The sequence below is a fragment of the Hyperoodon ampullatus genome (assembly GCF_949752795.1).
Source record: "Hyperoodon ampullatus genome assembly, chromosome: 12".
Taxonomy (NCBI): Eukaryota; Metazoa; Chordata; class Mammalia; order Artiodactyla; family Ziphiidae; genus Hyperoodon; species Hyperoodon ampullatus.
Genome location: NC_136925.1, coordinates 47993408 through 48009350, shown reverse-complemented (window position 1 = coordinate 48009350; position 15943 = coordinate 47993408). Strand labels below are relative to the sequence as shown.

Below are 15943 nucleotides of genomic sequence, written 5' to 3'. Positions count from 1 at the left end.
TTCTGCTTTTGGTGTCATATGTGCAAAAGGTTGTTTTTACAACTTGAAAGCAATTGTCAATGAAAAAAATTAATCAATAGTCGATCTAAGAAAGAAATGGAAAATTTTATTTGAGCCAACCTGAGATTATAACCTGGGTGACAGTCTTTCAGGAAGCTCTGAGGACTGTTCTGAGGTCAAAGCACAGTTATGTAAGTTTTTGACATGAAGGGTTATATGTCAAATGATGTATTATTGACAGTTTACACAATCCAGATCTACGCATACAAAGTGAGTTGTGGGTCATGGGTCATCGTGGCCCCTTACAAGATTAAGAAGGAAGGTTATCTCCTAAAGAGGTCTGGTTAATGCAGGTACACAATACACACTAAAGGGGAGGGAGGAGGCCCAAATAGGCAGAGAAGAATTTTATGTTTAAATTTTCTTGTCTTGCCATAAAGTATGAATTTTATTCCATCACAACAAAGGCCTCTTCAGACTGAGTTTGTGGTTTCTTTGGCAGTGCAGATCCCGTAGTCATTTAGGTCTCTGATCCCTTTGCTTCTAGTCAGTTGCATATGCCAGTATCCAGAATTCCTTTCTTGACATATTTCTCAAGCTCAGTTTGTTGGGTTTTGGGGGTTTTTTCTTCTTTGCCTTGGGCTGCTATAACAAAATGCTGTAGACTGATTGGCTTAAACAACAGACATTTATTTCTCATAGTTCCAGAGGCTGGGGAGTCCAAGGTCGAGGTGCTAGCAGATTCGATTCCTAGTGAGGACCCACTTCCTTGCTCTTAAACAACTGCATCCTTGCTGTTGCGCACATGGCCTCCCCTCCATGTGCGAGCCGGAAGAGAGAGCTCTTGTCTCTCATCCTCTGCTTTCAGGATGTGAATCCCATTATGAGGGCTGTACACTCATAACCCTGTCTAAACCTGGTTACCTTACTAAGCTCCCCAACTCATAATATCAGCACTTTGGGTGTCAGGGCTTCAAAATAGGAATTTTCCCGGGGGCAAACATTCAGTCCATAATGCTCTCCATTCCATTTTTAAATTGTGGTTAAAAAAAAAAAAACACATAAAATTTACCATCCTAATTATTTCTAAGTATACAGTTCAGTAGTGTTAAGTACATTCACATTGTTATGTAACCAGTCTTCAGAACTCTTCATCTTGCAAAACTGAAACTCTACACCCATTAAACAACAACTCCCCATTTTCCCCTCTCCGCAGTCCCTGGCAACCACCATTTTACTTTCTGTTTCTATGAATGTGACTACTCTAGAAACCCCATATAAGTGGTATCATATAGTATTTGTCTTTTGTGACTGACTTAATTCACGTACCATAATGTTCTCAAAGTTCATCCATGTTGTATTTTGCGACAGGATTTCCTTTCTTTCAGGCTGAATAACATTTCATTGTGTGAGTGTGTGTATCGTTTATCCATTTATTCATCCATGGACACTTGTATTGCTTCCTCCTCTGGGCTCTTGTGGATAGCTGCTGTGAAATGGGTGGGCCTTCGTTCCATTTTTCTTCAGCTTAATGGTGGCTACCCTAAGGCCATCTAAGCTGAAGGCTTCACTCTTAATCTGGGTCACTTTATACTACTGAGAAAATTGACTGGGCCTTTGTTGTTCAAAGCCTGTTTCAGTCTTTCCCCTTACTTTCTGGGGTCTAGAGGCAACTGTCTTTTCCAGCCCTTCAAAGCCTCAACTTCCTGAGCTGTCTATTCTCTTTCGTTACTCCTTGAAAAGTGGTCACTTCTCTCCTGTGCTCATCTCTTCCTGCAGTGTTTTGCCAGAGGGAGTTTTTCTTGCTTGAGTCACAGTCTGATGTGGGTGGAGGGTGAGGCGCTGTGCTCCATAGTCCCTCAGGTGGCTGTCTGACGCCAGGGCCTTATCCTCATCTGTACCAGCAAAGAGAGAGAGAAGCGGGGAGGGTCGCACAGGAAGGCTTTTAGGAGCCTGACCTGGAAGTAGCATATGTTCTCCTACCCCCATTCCACTGGCAAGACTTGTTATTACAGCTCTCCTTAACTGGGAAGGAGGATGGGAAATTTAGTCTTGCCCTGTCCCTAGGGAGAAAGGAAAACAAGGTTTGGTGAACACAGAGCAGCCACTGCCACAGGCTAGAGCTAAATTTGGAAGTGCCATCCTATAGGTAGTGATTAAACCCATGAGCAAAGATGGGGGTCACCAGTAAAGATGTAACGAGAGTAGTGGCGGACCATCACAAAAATAAGGACACTGTCCGGAGGGCCTGTCATGGTAAAAATAATTTATGTAACTTAACTTTACGATGTTTAGAAAAAGTGCTCCCATGTATATAGGAAGTTTTAAACATGTGGATTAAAAATGGAAAAATAGCTTTTTCAGAAACTGGAACGTTTTCACTCCTTGAAGTTAATGCAGAAAACAAAATATATTACCGTGATTATTTTATGACTGATGAAGCCTGTCGGTATAAAATGACTCTGAATTTTTAGAAATACTGTACCAAGTAAAGTAAAGATTAATTTTTGTTTATCACTTATTCAGTACATGTTTATTGAGCATCTAATATGTGACAGACAGTGTGAGCATTATAACAGTAAGTCACAGGCCCTCAAGGGGGATCAAATTAAGTACGAAAAAAATAAGGCAAGGAATTGAATACCTAAAACATGAGGCAGAATCTTCAAGACCACAGGAAGTGTTTAAAATGTGACACCACCAGGGTGTCAGTCTGGAGATCAAAGAGCATTGGTTTTGGAGTTAAGCAGATCTGGGTTTGAATCACAGCGCTGTGGCTCTCCACATAACCTTGGGGAAGTTATTAACATCTTGAGACTTCTAGTTTCCTTATTTCCAAGTTGGTGATAGTAATATCTACCTTTCAGGTTGTTGTGAAGATTAGGGGTAATATGTATACATAAAGCCTAACACAGTGCTTGGTATTACAAATATGGTAGTTATCTTCTTATTACTGAGGAAGGTAGAGCTTGTATTGGATTGGGAAAATGACCCTTACCCTCCCCTAATTCATGAGTTCCTCATTCAGTAGTATTTAGCGAAGCATTACTGTGCACACAGTACTTAGACTGTGTGAGTATCTTTGTTCGCTACAGCCCCATTCAGTTTGTCATGCAGTCATGTTTGTACACAGGTCTGCAGCCACCAGGTTTATACTCTGTCTTCCCCTCTTTCAAGTGATCGAGGCCACTCTGTCCCTTCTGATGCCGTCCCCATCCTCCTCTCTGCTACTGGCAGCTGCCTGACTAACTACCCCACACAGTCAGTCTCCTCTTCTCCTGCCCACCGCTCTACCTTCATTGCTTGAATTTCCACAAGCTGCCCCTCAGGAAACCTGTTTTCTTCATGTATAAATCTTCCTTAGCCCCCTTCCCTAAGCTTCTCCTTTCATTTTTTCCCAGTTACCTCAGGAATAACTCACCACCTTTTTTCTGTCTTGGCTTACTCATTTTCCTTCTCACGTCATGGATATCGTTAAGATTCTGTGTCTTACACGTATCCAGGCATCTCCACAGAAGTCTCTCTTTGCGGACACTAACGCTGACGCCGCCGCCAGCTTCCGTTGCACACGTCCTGTCTGGCAGGCGCTGTGTTGAGCCTCCTTATCCTCCAGCAGTCCTATTGTAAACTAACTGAAGGCCGGGACCAGCTATACACGCTTCTCAATTCTCAGTACAGTCCTTTGCACACAGGAAATGGCTTGTAAATAGCTCTTGATCAGAGAGAGGAAGAACAATCAATTTTACCTCTCAGAAAATAATTTTTGAGAGATTAATTCATATGCAGTTGTATTTTGTTTCATTGCCAGTATTGCAGCAATATTCCTTTTTTATGATAAATGCAAACAGCCTCGCTTCAGTATTGGATTAAATGTGCTTTTTGTGGGATTAGTTAGGGACCATTTATTACATTGGTTTTATGGCAAACTTGAATCTGAGTTCTAAACAGCTGCCTTTACAAAGTCATTTTGGTACATAAATGTTAAGATATGGACTCTCTGTTCAAAATTTTTCCCTATCAATAATTTTTTTAAAAAGAGGATTTAGTTTTCAGTGAAAGTGCCTTGTTTGTCTTTCTCTTCTGTGTCTTCTTGTGACATTTACCACAAATAAAAATTCTCAAACTCTTTCAGTCTTCAGGCATGAGGTAATTGCTAGAGCCAACTGGAAATAGATCAGGGATTAACAGACATAGCACATGTTTGCCGATGTCCCAGGGTTGTGACTGCTGAGAGGCAGACATGCCGCTGTAACTGAAAACAGCCATCACTAGACAGCATACAACTTCACAGAGAAAGAATGCTATACTTGTTACTGTCAGTGAATGTGCCATATTATTTTGAGGGCTTGCCCATCATAAACAAGTTTAAAAACAACATCTAGGCTATGTCACCTCCGTATCTATCCTGTCACTGCTCTGTTGAAGACTTGAGTGCCTCTTCCTGGGCCACTGCCCTTGTCTCTCCCATGTGTCCGGTCCATGGTCCTTCCCCGTCTGACCAGCCCTCCTCTGCAGCCTTCCCTTCACTGTTGCTCCTCAAAAACACTACGCTGGGGCTTCCCTGGTGGCGCAGTGGTTGAGAATCCGTCTGCCGATGCAGGGGACACGGGTTTGTGCCCTGGTCCGGGAAGATCCCACATGCCGCGGAGCGGCTGGGCCCGTGAGCCATGGCCGCTGAGCCTGCGCGTCCGGAGCCTGGGCTCCGCAACGGGAGAGGCCACGACAGTGAGAGGCCCGCGTACCACAAAAAAAAAAAAAAAAAAACTGTGCTGATCAACCTTTCTTTTTCCTGATTTCTTCTTCTTTTATCCCTCCCTCCCTCCCTTTCCCTTCATCGTGTTTCTTTCACTTTTAGAAAACCGAAACAAAGTAAGTGAACGCACAAAATAAGTCCAGATGTCATGAAAGGCCCAGTTCAAAAACTACTTCGTAATGTTTCTCTGAGTGTCTCTTCCATCCACATAGATGAATACATATCATCTTTATTTCCCCTGGGAAATTTATGTTTCTAGAACTTACCATATTCTGCCTTGTCTTACCATCATAGCTAGTGGACTTCAAGCTCCCTAAGAGCAGTATCCACGTGTGGTTTAACTTTGTACACCTCTTAACACCCCTTAGCAGAGGGGTCTGCTCATACTCAGGGCATAAGAAGTGTTCGTTAAATATTTACTTCTCTTCAAGATAGGCTAGTGTAAACGTCCTTCATTTGAACTTGGTGTTTGTATCATTCGCATTCTCTTTCACATGACTGTAGATTTTCAAGGTGCAAGAGCAGTCCCTTTCTATTAACAAGTTTAATCTTGCTTTTCATTTGAATCTCAACAGTCTGTGAATTGTACCTTCTCTTTTGGTAGCCTCGTGTGCAAGCTGAACACAAGGACCACCATCCTCGCAGCAACCAACCCCAAAGGCCAGTACGACCCCCATGAGTCTGTGTCAGTGAACATTGCCCTTGGCAGCCCACTCTTAAGTCGATTCGACCTGATCCTGGTTTTGCTTGATACCAAGAATGAAGACTGGGATCGTATAATTTCTGCCTTTATCTTAGAAAACAAAGGTACGTGGAGACGAACAAATCATTCACATTGACAAAGAGTAGACGTAACAAATGAAATTTTCCTTGAAGAAAATTAAATAAATACCCAAGGTACCGTAACTAATGGGCAGTAGAGAGAGGCTTAGATAGCAGTGAGATGACTCAGTTAGTGAGCCCAGAATAACAAACGGAAGGAAGAGGGTCTTTCTCTGCTTGCCATTGATGAGATTAAAGTTGGTAAACGTGTCCTTTGTGGTGAACGGGGGCAACCTTATGGTATATAATTACCACGTGGTTCACCTCTTGCACACACAAAAAATGGACTGAGTTTATGAAACAGAATTCTAAATGTGGGACTTCCGTCAAAAACTTAGATTTACCAAGTACTATTTATTTCTGTATATGGCAGAACAGAATTATTCTGAATAATTTAAACCTCTGTAGGAAGCTTACTTTTATTAAGCTTAGAGCCTAAGACTGTTTATTATAGAACTATATGCAGAGACACATCTAGATTTCAATGGCCACAAAACCTGAAGGTTATCTTTTTAAAAATGAGTACAAGAACTTTAGCAAAACCCTTAATATGAGATGTTTGCCTGTTCTTAGAAATTACTGACCCAATACCTGATATATACAGGTTATCCAAGCAAATCAGAGAAGCTCTGGAGCATGGAAAAGATGAAAACCTATTTCTGCCTCATTAGGAATCTGCAGCCCACACTGTCTGATGAGGGTAATCAAGTCCTCCTCCGGTACTACCAGATGCAGAGGCAGAGCGATTCCCGGAACGCTGCCCGGACAACCATCCGCCTGCTGGAAAGCTTGATACGATTAGCAGAAGGTTTATTTCCTTCAGAAGATAATACTTTTATTGGGTGTCCAATGTGAGCAAGGCATGGGGCTTGGCACCGTGAATTCAGAGATGAGTGAGGTTGATCTCTGAGGTGCTTGCTCATAGTTGCTTAAAAAGTAAAAACCCGGAGTTATGAAACTACTCTTCTGGGGACGGATTATAGATGTTGAGCGGAACGAAGCGTCGTTCAGAAAGAGGAATCTTTGTGACATCTCAGAACCTCCCATAACTTAAGACATCATTCATTTAGAAAGTCTTATTTACGGATGTTTTGTTTCTCAATGGCTTCTATTAGCATTTGGGGTGGAATACTCCCTTACTGGGAAATGTTTCCTATATAGCACCCTGGGTTATTTCTCACCAGTTGCCACTCACAGCCCACCACTAACGCAATAACGCTGAATTAACAGTGCCATGCTCTATCCCATCCCTAAGGTATGAGACTTACATGCATACTTGCAGCTAATATGCGTCTCCAGACTTTTTTTTTTCTTCTAAGACTGGCTTTTACATTTAGCCCTTATTAAACAATCCTAAATTTTTTTCACATGAGCTGACTGTATCATATGATGATATAATATATGCTTACCAAAAAGTTCTATAAAACAAAAGTGCCTCACTTTTTCAAGGATTTATAACTAATATTAAGGCAAGAAATACCCAAGATTCAGGCTTGCAAATTTGGCAGTTTTGAAAAACTCACAGATAAAGAGATGTACCAGAGATGAGAAATGAATATTAATTTTAATTTTGTATGATTTATAATAGATTAGAAAGTAAGGATTAAAAGTCACTGAATATTAAATATATGCCACAGAGCACCTTTCTTTGCTGGAGCCCAGAGTACCTTTTTATGTAAATACACAGAATTGCCATGGGCTGTGCAGAAGGATTAGGCCCATTATTAGAGAAACAACCTTAAAGCTAGTTGAAGTTAGACTTATGTGCTTGTTCTAGTAAAATTTGTTATTAGTAGCTCATTTATAAAATACAGTTTTGGAATAGGGGGGATCAAGGAGAGTATTACATTTATCACCTCAAAAATTCATAAAAATAATTCTTCATAATTTCAAATGCACCTTATTAGCTCATGCTCGCCTGATGTTCCGTGACACAGTGACTCTGGAAGATGCTATTACGGTGGTGTCGGTAATGGAGTCCTCCATGCAGGTAAGGATATTTTGTACCTAATGTTTGAACCCTACTTACAAGCATTGTTTAAAAAAGACAGTTTATAGCCTATCAGGAGTTTTAAAAATGATCATATTCTAGACCTAGTAATTCCTGGAAATATATCCAAAGGAAACTATTTAAAAGAAGGGGAAAAAATTGTCATAGAAACAGTCTCTGCATCAGTAGCATTGCTTTACCCACTGGTACAAAGCAGTGGGTCTCAATCCTTTTTCTCCTCAACACGCCTGGGAGATGCTTATGGTCCCACTAGAGACAGTGTGGCTTCCCAGAGCAATGCATGCCACCAGGAATTGAGGGAGAGGACCACTGAAATTTGAAAAAGGCTCCCAGCTGATTCTGATACCGTGATGAGGCTGTAGAGGGCTGGTCTCAGCCATCTGGGATCAGTGGCCCCTAGTGTGGACTTCCTGTCTGCGGGCTAGCCTGGTGACTCTCCCTGGTATTTTCCATTTTCTCACCCTTTCAGGGAGGTGCTCTGCTGGGAGGTGTGAATGCACTCCACACATCCTTCCCTGATAACCCTCTGGAGCAGTACCAGAATCAGTGTGAACTTATTCTGGAAAAGCTGGAGCTGCACAGCCTCTTAAGGGAAGAGCTAAGAAGACTTGAAAGGTGAGAAAAGAAAACCAAGAAAAGCATATAATGGAAAATGCTTGTTTGGCATTTAGTGAAATGGAAGAAGTATAAAGTAAGTGGAAAATCTGTCTGTACTCTCAGTAGGGGATTTCAGTTATCTAGTACTGTATAATCTACTACCTCAAAGCTCAGTAGCTTAAAAACAAAACAAACAAACCAAAAAAAACCACCACAACTTTTTAGCGCTCACTTTTCTGGGAGTCAGAAGTTCAGGAGCGCTCCGTGTGGATGGCTTATCTCCATTCCACATAGTGCCAGCTGGGGTCACTCATACACCTGCATTTATTTAGCTGGGAGCTCAATTGGAATTGGAACATCCAAGATAGCTTCCATCACGTGTGGTGCCTTCGCAGGGGTGGCTTAAATGGCCGGGGGCTAGCTGGGCTCTCTCTACTGTAAGGTAGTAAGAATTCTGAGGTGGTAGCTTAGGACTCAAGTAGCTTAGCAAAAGTGGAAGCTGCAGGCCTCTTGTGGGCTGGGCCAGAGCTGACTCAGCATCACTTCTACCACATTTTGTAGTTCAGAGCAAGTCACAGGGTCAACCCACATGCAAGGTAAAGAGAAATGGACACCACCTCTTGACGGGAGAAGTGGCATAGTCATATAGGAATGAGGGAATTGATGGCTGCCTCTTTGGAGACCACCTTCCACAGCTGCATTTCCTTGGCTTACTGGTTTGGTGAGCCTCATGGAGAACACTGACTGGTCCTTTACTATATGTAATAAACTGGGTCCTGATGATATGAGAAGCACCAAGGTGTGCCACCTACGGTTTACACCCAATATGACACACAGTTTCCATCAAGAAACCTTGGTGAATGGGCTGTATCCTGTTTACTGCCACCACTTTTTCTTCTTCTCTTTCCTTGGCTCAGTATAAGAAATAGAGCAGTGCTATTCAGAGAGGTGGCTGGGACTGCTGTTGAGGAAGAGGAAGTTGGGAGGGAGTGATCTATCCCATCCCGGGCCAGACCCAGACACAAAATATTTTATAACTTGGCTGTATCGTTTTTCATCACCAGGAGAGGACATGTGCAATAGCCTTTACATAAAGAATCTTAGTGCTTATTAATATTTTAATTCTTTTCTTACTGTTTGTAAAGCTTTCTTCAAAGCATAATAAATATTTGATCATTAGTCATTATATATCTCTGGTAGAAGAAAATCGCAGGTAGAGACCCAGACTGCTTTCAGGCCAGCCTGTGCTGGAACACTGGTAATGTTATAGAAGTAGAGATAGAAGTACTAACTCTCACCCAGGAAAGGCCTTCCTGGTCCATTAGCAGCAGCACTGACTTTCCCTTCAGCATCATGATTTCCTTCCCTACATGCCCAAATCCGTGACTTTTAAAAATTTACAATTTAACAGTCAGACTAAAAAAAACTCCCCAGTGAGAATGAGGTATTTTATGTTAAAGAAGGAACTGTTTTTCTTTTTTTTTAATATAAATTTATTTATTTATTTTTTGGCTGCATTGGGTCTTCGTTGCTGCGTGCAGGCTTTTCTCTGGTTGCGGCGAGCAGGGGCTACTCTTCGTTGTGGTGCGCAGGCTTCTCATCACGGTGGCTTCTCTTGTTGAGGAGCATGGGCTCTAGGCACATGGGCTTCAGTAGTTGTGGCAAGCGGGCTCAGTAGTTGTGGCTCTCGGCTCTAGAGCGCAGGCTCGGTAGTTGTGGCGCACGGGCTTAGTTGCTCCATGGTGTGTGAGATGTTCGCGGACCAGGGCTCAAACCCGTGTCCCCTGCACTGGCAGGCGGATTCTTAACCTCTGTGCCACCAGGGAAGTCCCGACAGTTATTTTAAATATTCTGTTTTAGTATCAGGACTCAGCACAGTGCCTCACATGGACTACTGAATAAATGACTGATTTTATGGCGTTATTCACACTGGGATTTTGCCACCAGGGAAGACCATGAAGGAACTGCTTTTCATCCTACAGGGGAACAACTCAGGAATGACAACAGCAATGTTTCAAAACTCTCCTTTCTAGTGACTTGTTAAAATGTGGACATGTGGGAAGGAACGTGTCACACACATTACCTAAAGAATTTTTGCCTGAACTTTCACGTTTGCATGCTCCCTAAATACGTGAGCTTCTAAAAAGCCTGACTTTGAGTCTGTGCCTGTGAAGCAAGAGTGAGGGATGGCAAGTGTGTCTATCGGGCCTCTTCCTCATTCGTGTGAGTGGGTTAATGACTGAACTGCATCTGGTTACCGGTGTTGATCTCAAAGCTGGGGGCTGGTGAATGGAGGGCATGTGGGAGCGGAGCAGCTGCACAGCGAGAATTTGGGGAGCACACTGGGATTACTGACTGTTCAAGTAAAACCTTGAGAATTCTTTTCCTGGCGTTTCTCTCCTATTTGCTCACTCTCTTCATCCAGCAGTGTTCTTGTTCTGTTTATAAAACCTCAGCACAGCCTTTTGGGGAAGTGTGGGGACTGGTTTTGTCCCACTAATACCCAGGTGCCAGCCTGCAGTAAACTTGTACTTTGTCTAAAATCAGACTCTTTTTTTTTTGGTCTCCTGGCTTTTTCACGATAAAAGCTCTTCCTCTGGTTCTTTTATAGTTTGATGTAGCTGATCCTTTTCAGGCCTGTCCTGGGTTTGGCTTTGCTTTTGGAAAGGATGCTCATTTTGAGTGACCAGAAACTAGTCATTTTGACTACCCTAAACTGACATGCTGGATTCAGGAAAGAAGGGATGTGAGGCTCAGAACCAGTGTTGTGTGATAGAAAAATAGCAATTGGACTCACCAAATTCAAAATGACCCTCCTGGAGGGAAAGAAGGAAAACAAAAAAAGAGTAAGTGATGGTCTAAAAAATAGACCTTAAAGTGGCCTTTAAAATGTTTTTTTTCTTCTGGTATTTCTCTGTAATGCAAGGGCATGTTCCGGAGCTGATCCTCACAGCAGCAAAGCCAGTTGCCCCTCAAAGGAACTGAATTACCTCCAAGACACACTCTAAAGCTAAGCTTAGCAAGAGGGAAAACCCCCAGTAGCACATGGGTTTATCCCCTTGGGAAAGAGTTTTCTATTTCTTAAGGAGAGCACATGTTAATAATACAGCTGTTTGTATTTTTATCACTTTTCTTTGGGAAAATGCTTTACTAGTGACAGCCAGCCTCACATGGTGGCTGTTCTACCCATCTCAAAACGACCGAGCAATCCCACTCCTGGGCATATACCCTGAGAAAACCATAATTCAAAGAGTCATGTACCACAATGTTCATTGCAGCTCTATTTACAATAGCCAGGACATGGAAGCAACCTAAGTGTCCAACGACGGATGAATGGATAAAGAAGATGTGGCACATATATACAATGGAATATTACTCAGCCATAAAGAGAAACGAAATTGAGTTATTTGTAGTGAGGTGGATGGACCTAGAGTCTGTCATACAGAGTGAATTAAGTCAGAAAGAGAAAAACAAATACCGTATGCTAACACATATATATGGAATCTTAAAAAAAAAAAAAAGGTTATGAAGAACCTAGGGCCAGGACAGGAATAAAGACGCAGACGTAGAGAATGGGTTTGAGGACACGGATAAGGGGAAGGGGAAGCTGGGACGAAGTGAGAGAGTGGCAATGACATATATACACTACCAAATGTAAAATAGATAGCTAGTGGGAAGCAGCCGCATAGCACAGGGAGATCAGCTCGGTGCTTTGTGACCACCTAGAGGGGTGGGATAGGGAGGGTGGGAGGGAGACGCAAGAGGGAGGAGATATGGGGATATATGTATATGTATAGCTGATTCACTTTGTTATAAAGCAGAAACTAACACACCATTGTAAAGCAATTATACTCCAATAAAGATGTTAAAAAAACAAAAACAAAAACAGCGTGTAAAGATGTCTTAGGAGGTATACTAAAATGCAGAATTTAAACAGTGGAGAAATTAATTTCCCACATCAGAATCAGACTAAGATAGTAGGGCTAAATTATTGTACCCTTAAAATTCCCATAAATTTTTAAAGTTATGGAGCGTTAACAATTACGAGTATCCCTGACCTCAATTTGATACTGAAAGTATACTAGATAGTAGTAATTTTGAAAGCTATTTGGGGTGTTTTTTTTTGTTTTGCTTTTGTCTGGCTGTGACTACAGTGAACCTAGGTTTTCCTGTATTGATGTTCCCAAGTCTACCAGTGACTATAGCCCAAAATAATTTTCAGGTATTTTTTTTCCCAATTGTAAGCAATAATGCACATTCTTTATAGAGTATTTTGAAAGTAGCAATAATAAATTAATAAGGAAAAAATCAGACATAATCTTATTTCCCAGAGAGAGCTATCATTAACATGTTAATGTATTTAAATATATTTAAGTTTAAAATCCATTTAATTTTAACATATTTTCTTCTGTTCCTTTTTCTATGATTACCCATAGCCTTTAGAATAATTTACTCATCTGCTTTTTGGTGTAGTTTCTGTTTGGATTTAGTGCACGGAAGCAGAGTCATGTTGCCCCTTATACTGAGAACGCATTTCTAGGTTGTTAGGAAGGGCTTTCTAAGGGACCTCCTTTTGAGAAGCTACAATCCCTGTTAGAAATTGGTCCTCTGGCATTATTCCAGTTTAAAACGAATATCACAAGATGAGCTCCGCCTTCTGGGCAGGTCAGTAGGTTTCAACCCTGTATCAATCTAATGGAGAGTGGCTGCCCAGAACACATGCTGAAATGTGGCTGGGCTAGGCAGGGAAGAGGTCACAGCTGCCTGGAGGAGGTCTGCCATGCAGGTGGCTGCTGGAGGAACAGGGGCCACAGCACGGAGGAGTCACAGTCTGCCTTCTCCTGAGGAAGGTGATTTTTCAGATGCACGAAAATTCAGTACCTCAGTTAAGTCAAGAGACGTGAGGAGGGCTTCCCTGGTGGCGCAGTGGTTGAGAATCCGCCTGCCGATGCAGGGGACACAGGTTCGTGCCCCGGTCCGGGAAGATCCCACATGCTGCGGAGTGGCTGGGCCCGTGAGCCATGGCCGCTGAGCCTGTGCGTCCGGAGCCTGTGCTCCGCAACGGGAGAGGCCACAGCAGTGAGAGGCCCGCGTACCGCAAAAAAAAAAAAAAAAAAAAAAAAAAAATGTGAGGAGCTCGTAAACTATAGTCTTTCACTTTGGTTCAGATCTGCAGACTGGCTACCAAACAACTCGAGCCACTTCTCTTGGTCCGTAATCAGCGACTCTGCACATAGCCACCAGTCTGTCCTGTAGGAGAACATTTAACACGAGAGAGAAGACTGAGCATTCGAAAATGAATGAAATGGACTTTCAGAGAGATCTGAAAATATGTACACAAACCTGCTACTTCATTTTCTTTATTTTACTACCGTTTTAGGTCAAATTAGAATGATTATCAGAACACTTGAATTCTATCCTGATGAAAGTATAATTTCCTCCTGCTGCTCTAAGGGACTATATGTCGTATTAACCCGGAATTATATTGGCCTTAAACCCTTAGATGGCATCTCAGAGAATAAAGAAATGAAAAGATTAAAGCAGTACACGTTTTCCTTATCTTCTACAGGTTACAGAATCAGAGTGTGTGTCAACACCAGCCACGGGCAATGGAAGCAGAGATGACTTCAGGGTCCCTGAGAGATGATCCAGGGGAAGAATCAAAGCTCAGACCATCAGCTCAGCAGGAAGTGAACTGTAGCACACATCTGTCCTCTACTGGAGGCAGTCCCGGGGGAAGCCCACTTCTCAATCCCCCATCCCATCTGGGGCCCGATAGACTGACAAGTAGAAGGCATTCAGCTGAGCACAAAAATAGCCAAGATGACAGTTTGGACTGGTTTGACTCCATAGCAACTCATCCGATGGAACCTAAAAACACTGTTCCTGTGTCTCCTAGTCCCAAAACAGGTGGGGGGGAAATGGCTTTGAAAATGTCCAACAACAAATCTCAGGGTAAGGAAAAAAGGGAGCCAGGCCAAAGGAGCCAACTGGAAACTGGACCGCTTCCAACACCAGAAGAGACAGAAGCTCCATTGAGGCCAGACAGCCTTGAGGGTGAAAAGGCAAAAAAGGCAGCAATGGTTTCTGAAGCAGCAGTATCTGCTGATGAGCCAGACTCGGTAGTGACTCATCACGTCCCCAGGAAACTGCACAAGCTGCGCAAGGAGAGGGCCCAGGAGTTGTGCAGGAATCCCGCCAGGCCGCCCTCGCAGCCCACAAACTCTCCTCATCCTCGGCCCACTCCTGTACAGAGCCCAGAGAGAGTGCTTGGAACTCCCAAAAGAAAGAGACAGAAATCCCTTGCTCGGGTGCAAGAGCCCCACCTTGAAAGTGTTGAGAGTCCGGGTACCCCTGTGGCCAAACTGGCAAAATTTACTTTCAAACAGAAGTCAAAACTGATCCACTCTCCTGAAGATTGCAGCCATGTGTCTCCTGGCACAAGTAAAACAGCAGTTCAGAGTCCTGAAATTCCCCAACGTAGAGCAAGAGGAAAAGCCGCTCTGCCTGGGAAGGGTCCAGGAAAGCTGGCCTCTACCTCAGAAATCAGAAGCCCAGCTCAGCTGCAAGATAAGACAAAGGAGGTATCACGGCAGCCACCGGACAAAGACGGACCAAGAGAGAAGAGGGAATGTGCCCCTGTAAAGGGAGCTGTCCAGCCTGAATTAGAGCTTGGGAGCAACACTGGACGTTTCCATCTTGCTTCTGAAAGGGACAGAAAGGAAGAGGTTTCGTGCCATAGTAAAAGTGGCAAGGTTCATGCTTGCACATTAGCAAGATTGGCAAACTTCTCCTTTCCTTCCCCCTCTGAATCCAAATCAGCATCCCCTCCTCCTCCTGAAAGTAAGAACCCGGGTGAGGGAGGCCCCAGCCCTCTTCTTGTGACCACAGCTACAGTGGTTGGCAGGAAAAGGAAAACTTTTCAGCTGGGGGGATCCACCGAGAGACTGAGTCTTTCCAAAACATCTCTCTTCACTTTACCGGAACTAGACAATGAACCATTAGACTTTGATTGGGATGAAGAAATGAGAAAAAAGCCATAATCATGAAAAGCTTTCTGGTCAAGTTTCACCCTCATCCACTCAAGCCAGCACCTTCAGGATATCAACATGGTGTTTATGGATATATAGACGTATTGACCATATTGGGCGCCATTCTGAACACCAGCCCCCCCATCAGGTTTTATAAATTCAGGTTTATCTTCATGATTTGAAAAGCTGTACAATCAGTGAAAGTCAGTGTGATACCAGTGCTTGAATCTAATTGAATCTAATTAATTAACAATTGTACTTGATTTTTGCAAACAGAGTACTTATATTCCCAAAGATGTTTCTGTTTGTTTTGTTTGGGTTTGGTGTGTTTTTTTTTTTAGGCGGTAGGTTTTCCTGCGATCCCTTCATTCACTCAGGAGCAAATGCCAGGAAGGTAACACTCACAGTGCTGACAAGTCAGATGAACTCTTTTTCTGTTTGTTTGTTTTTTTCCTGTGTTTTTTTTTTTTTTTCACCCAAGATGTGCTGAGTGTGTAAATATTTATTATGATTTGCCAAAATCATGTGATTTTTTTCTAATTTTTTTGTATTTATTCTCAAGTGTCAGATTAAATATGACTGAAGCTTTTGTTTCTTTGAGAGGTCTTCTCACAGTTCCATGATAGTCATAGAGATCTGGCCACTGGTCAAATAGTAGCTTTCTTGGGGTATTGACCTTTAGAGTTTTCCTTTCTTTCTTGAGCCAACAGTTTGTGCTTCAGATTCTTT

The 15943-nt window shown here is 42.8% G+C and overlaps 1 protein-coding gene across 3 annotated transcripts in view; it reads left to right on the top strand.

Annotated features, from left to right (window-relative positions):
• MCM9 (minichromosome maintenance 9 homologous recombination repair factor) overlaps nt 1–15226 on the top strand; it is a gene marked incomplete at both ends in the record, with an annotated part of 80557 nt that extends 65331 nt beyond the window's left edge. For 2 of the 3 annotated variants that reach the window (XM_079716625.1, XM_079716623.1), the window contains 5 exons: nt 5358–5560; nt 6180–6383; nt 7483–7565; nt 8056–8201; nt 13753–15226. In XM_079716625.1, coding sequence (XP_079572751.1) covers nt 5358–5560; nt 6180–6383; nt 7483–7565; nt 8056–8201; nt 13753–15226 — 2110 coding nt within the window. The remainder of the gene's footprint in view (nt 1–5357; nt 5561–6179; nt 6384–7482; nt 7566–8055; nt 8202–13752) is intronic. The other variant, XM_079716624.1, reaches the window with a different exon arrangement.
• Between the last annotated feature and the right edge of the window lie 717 nt (nt 15227–15943).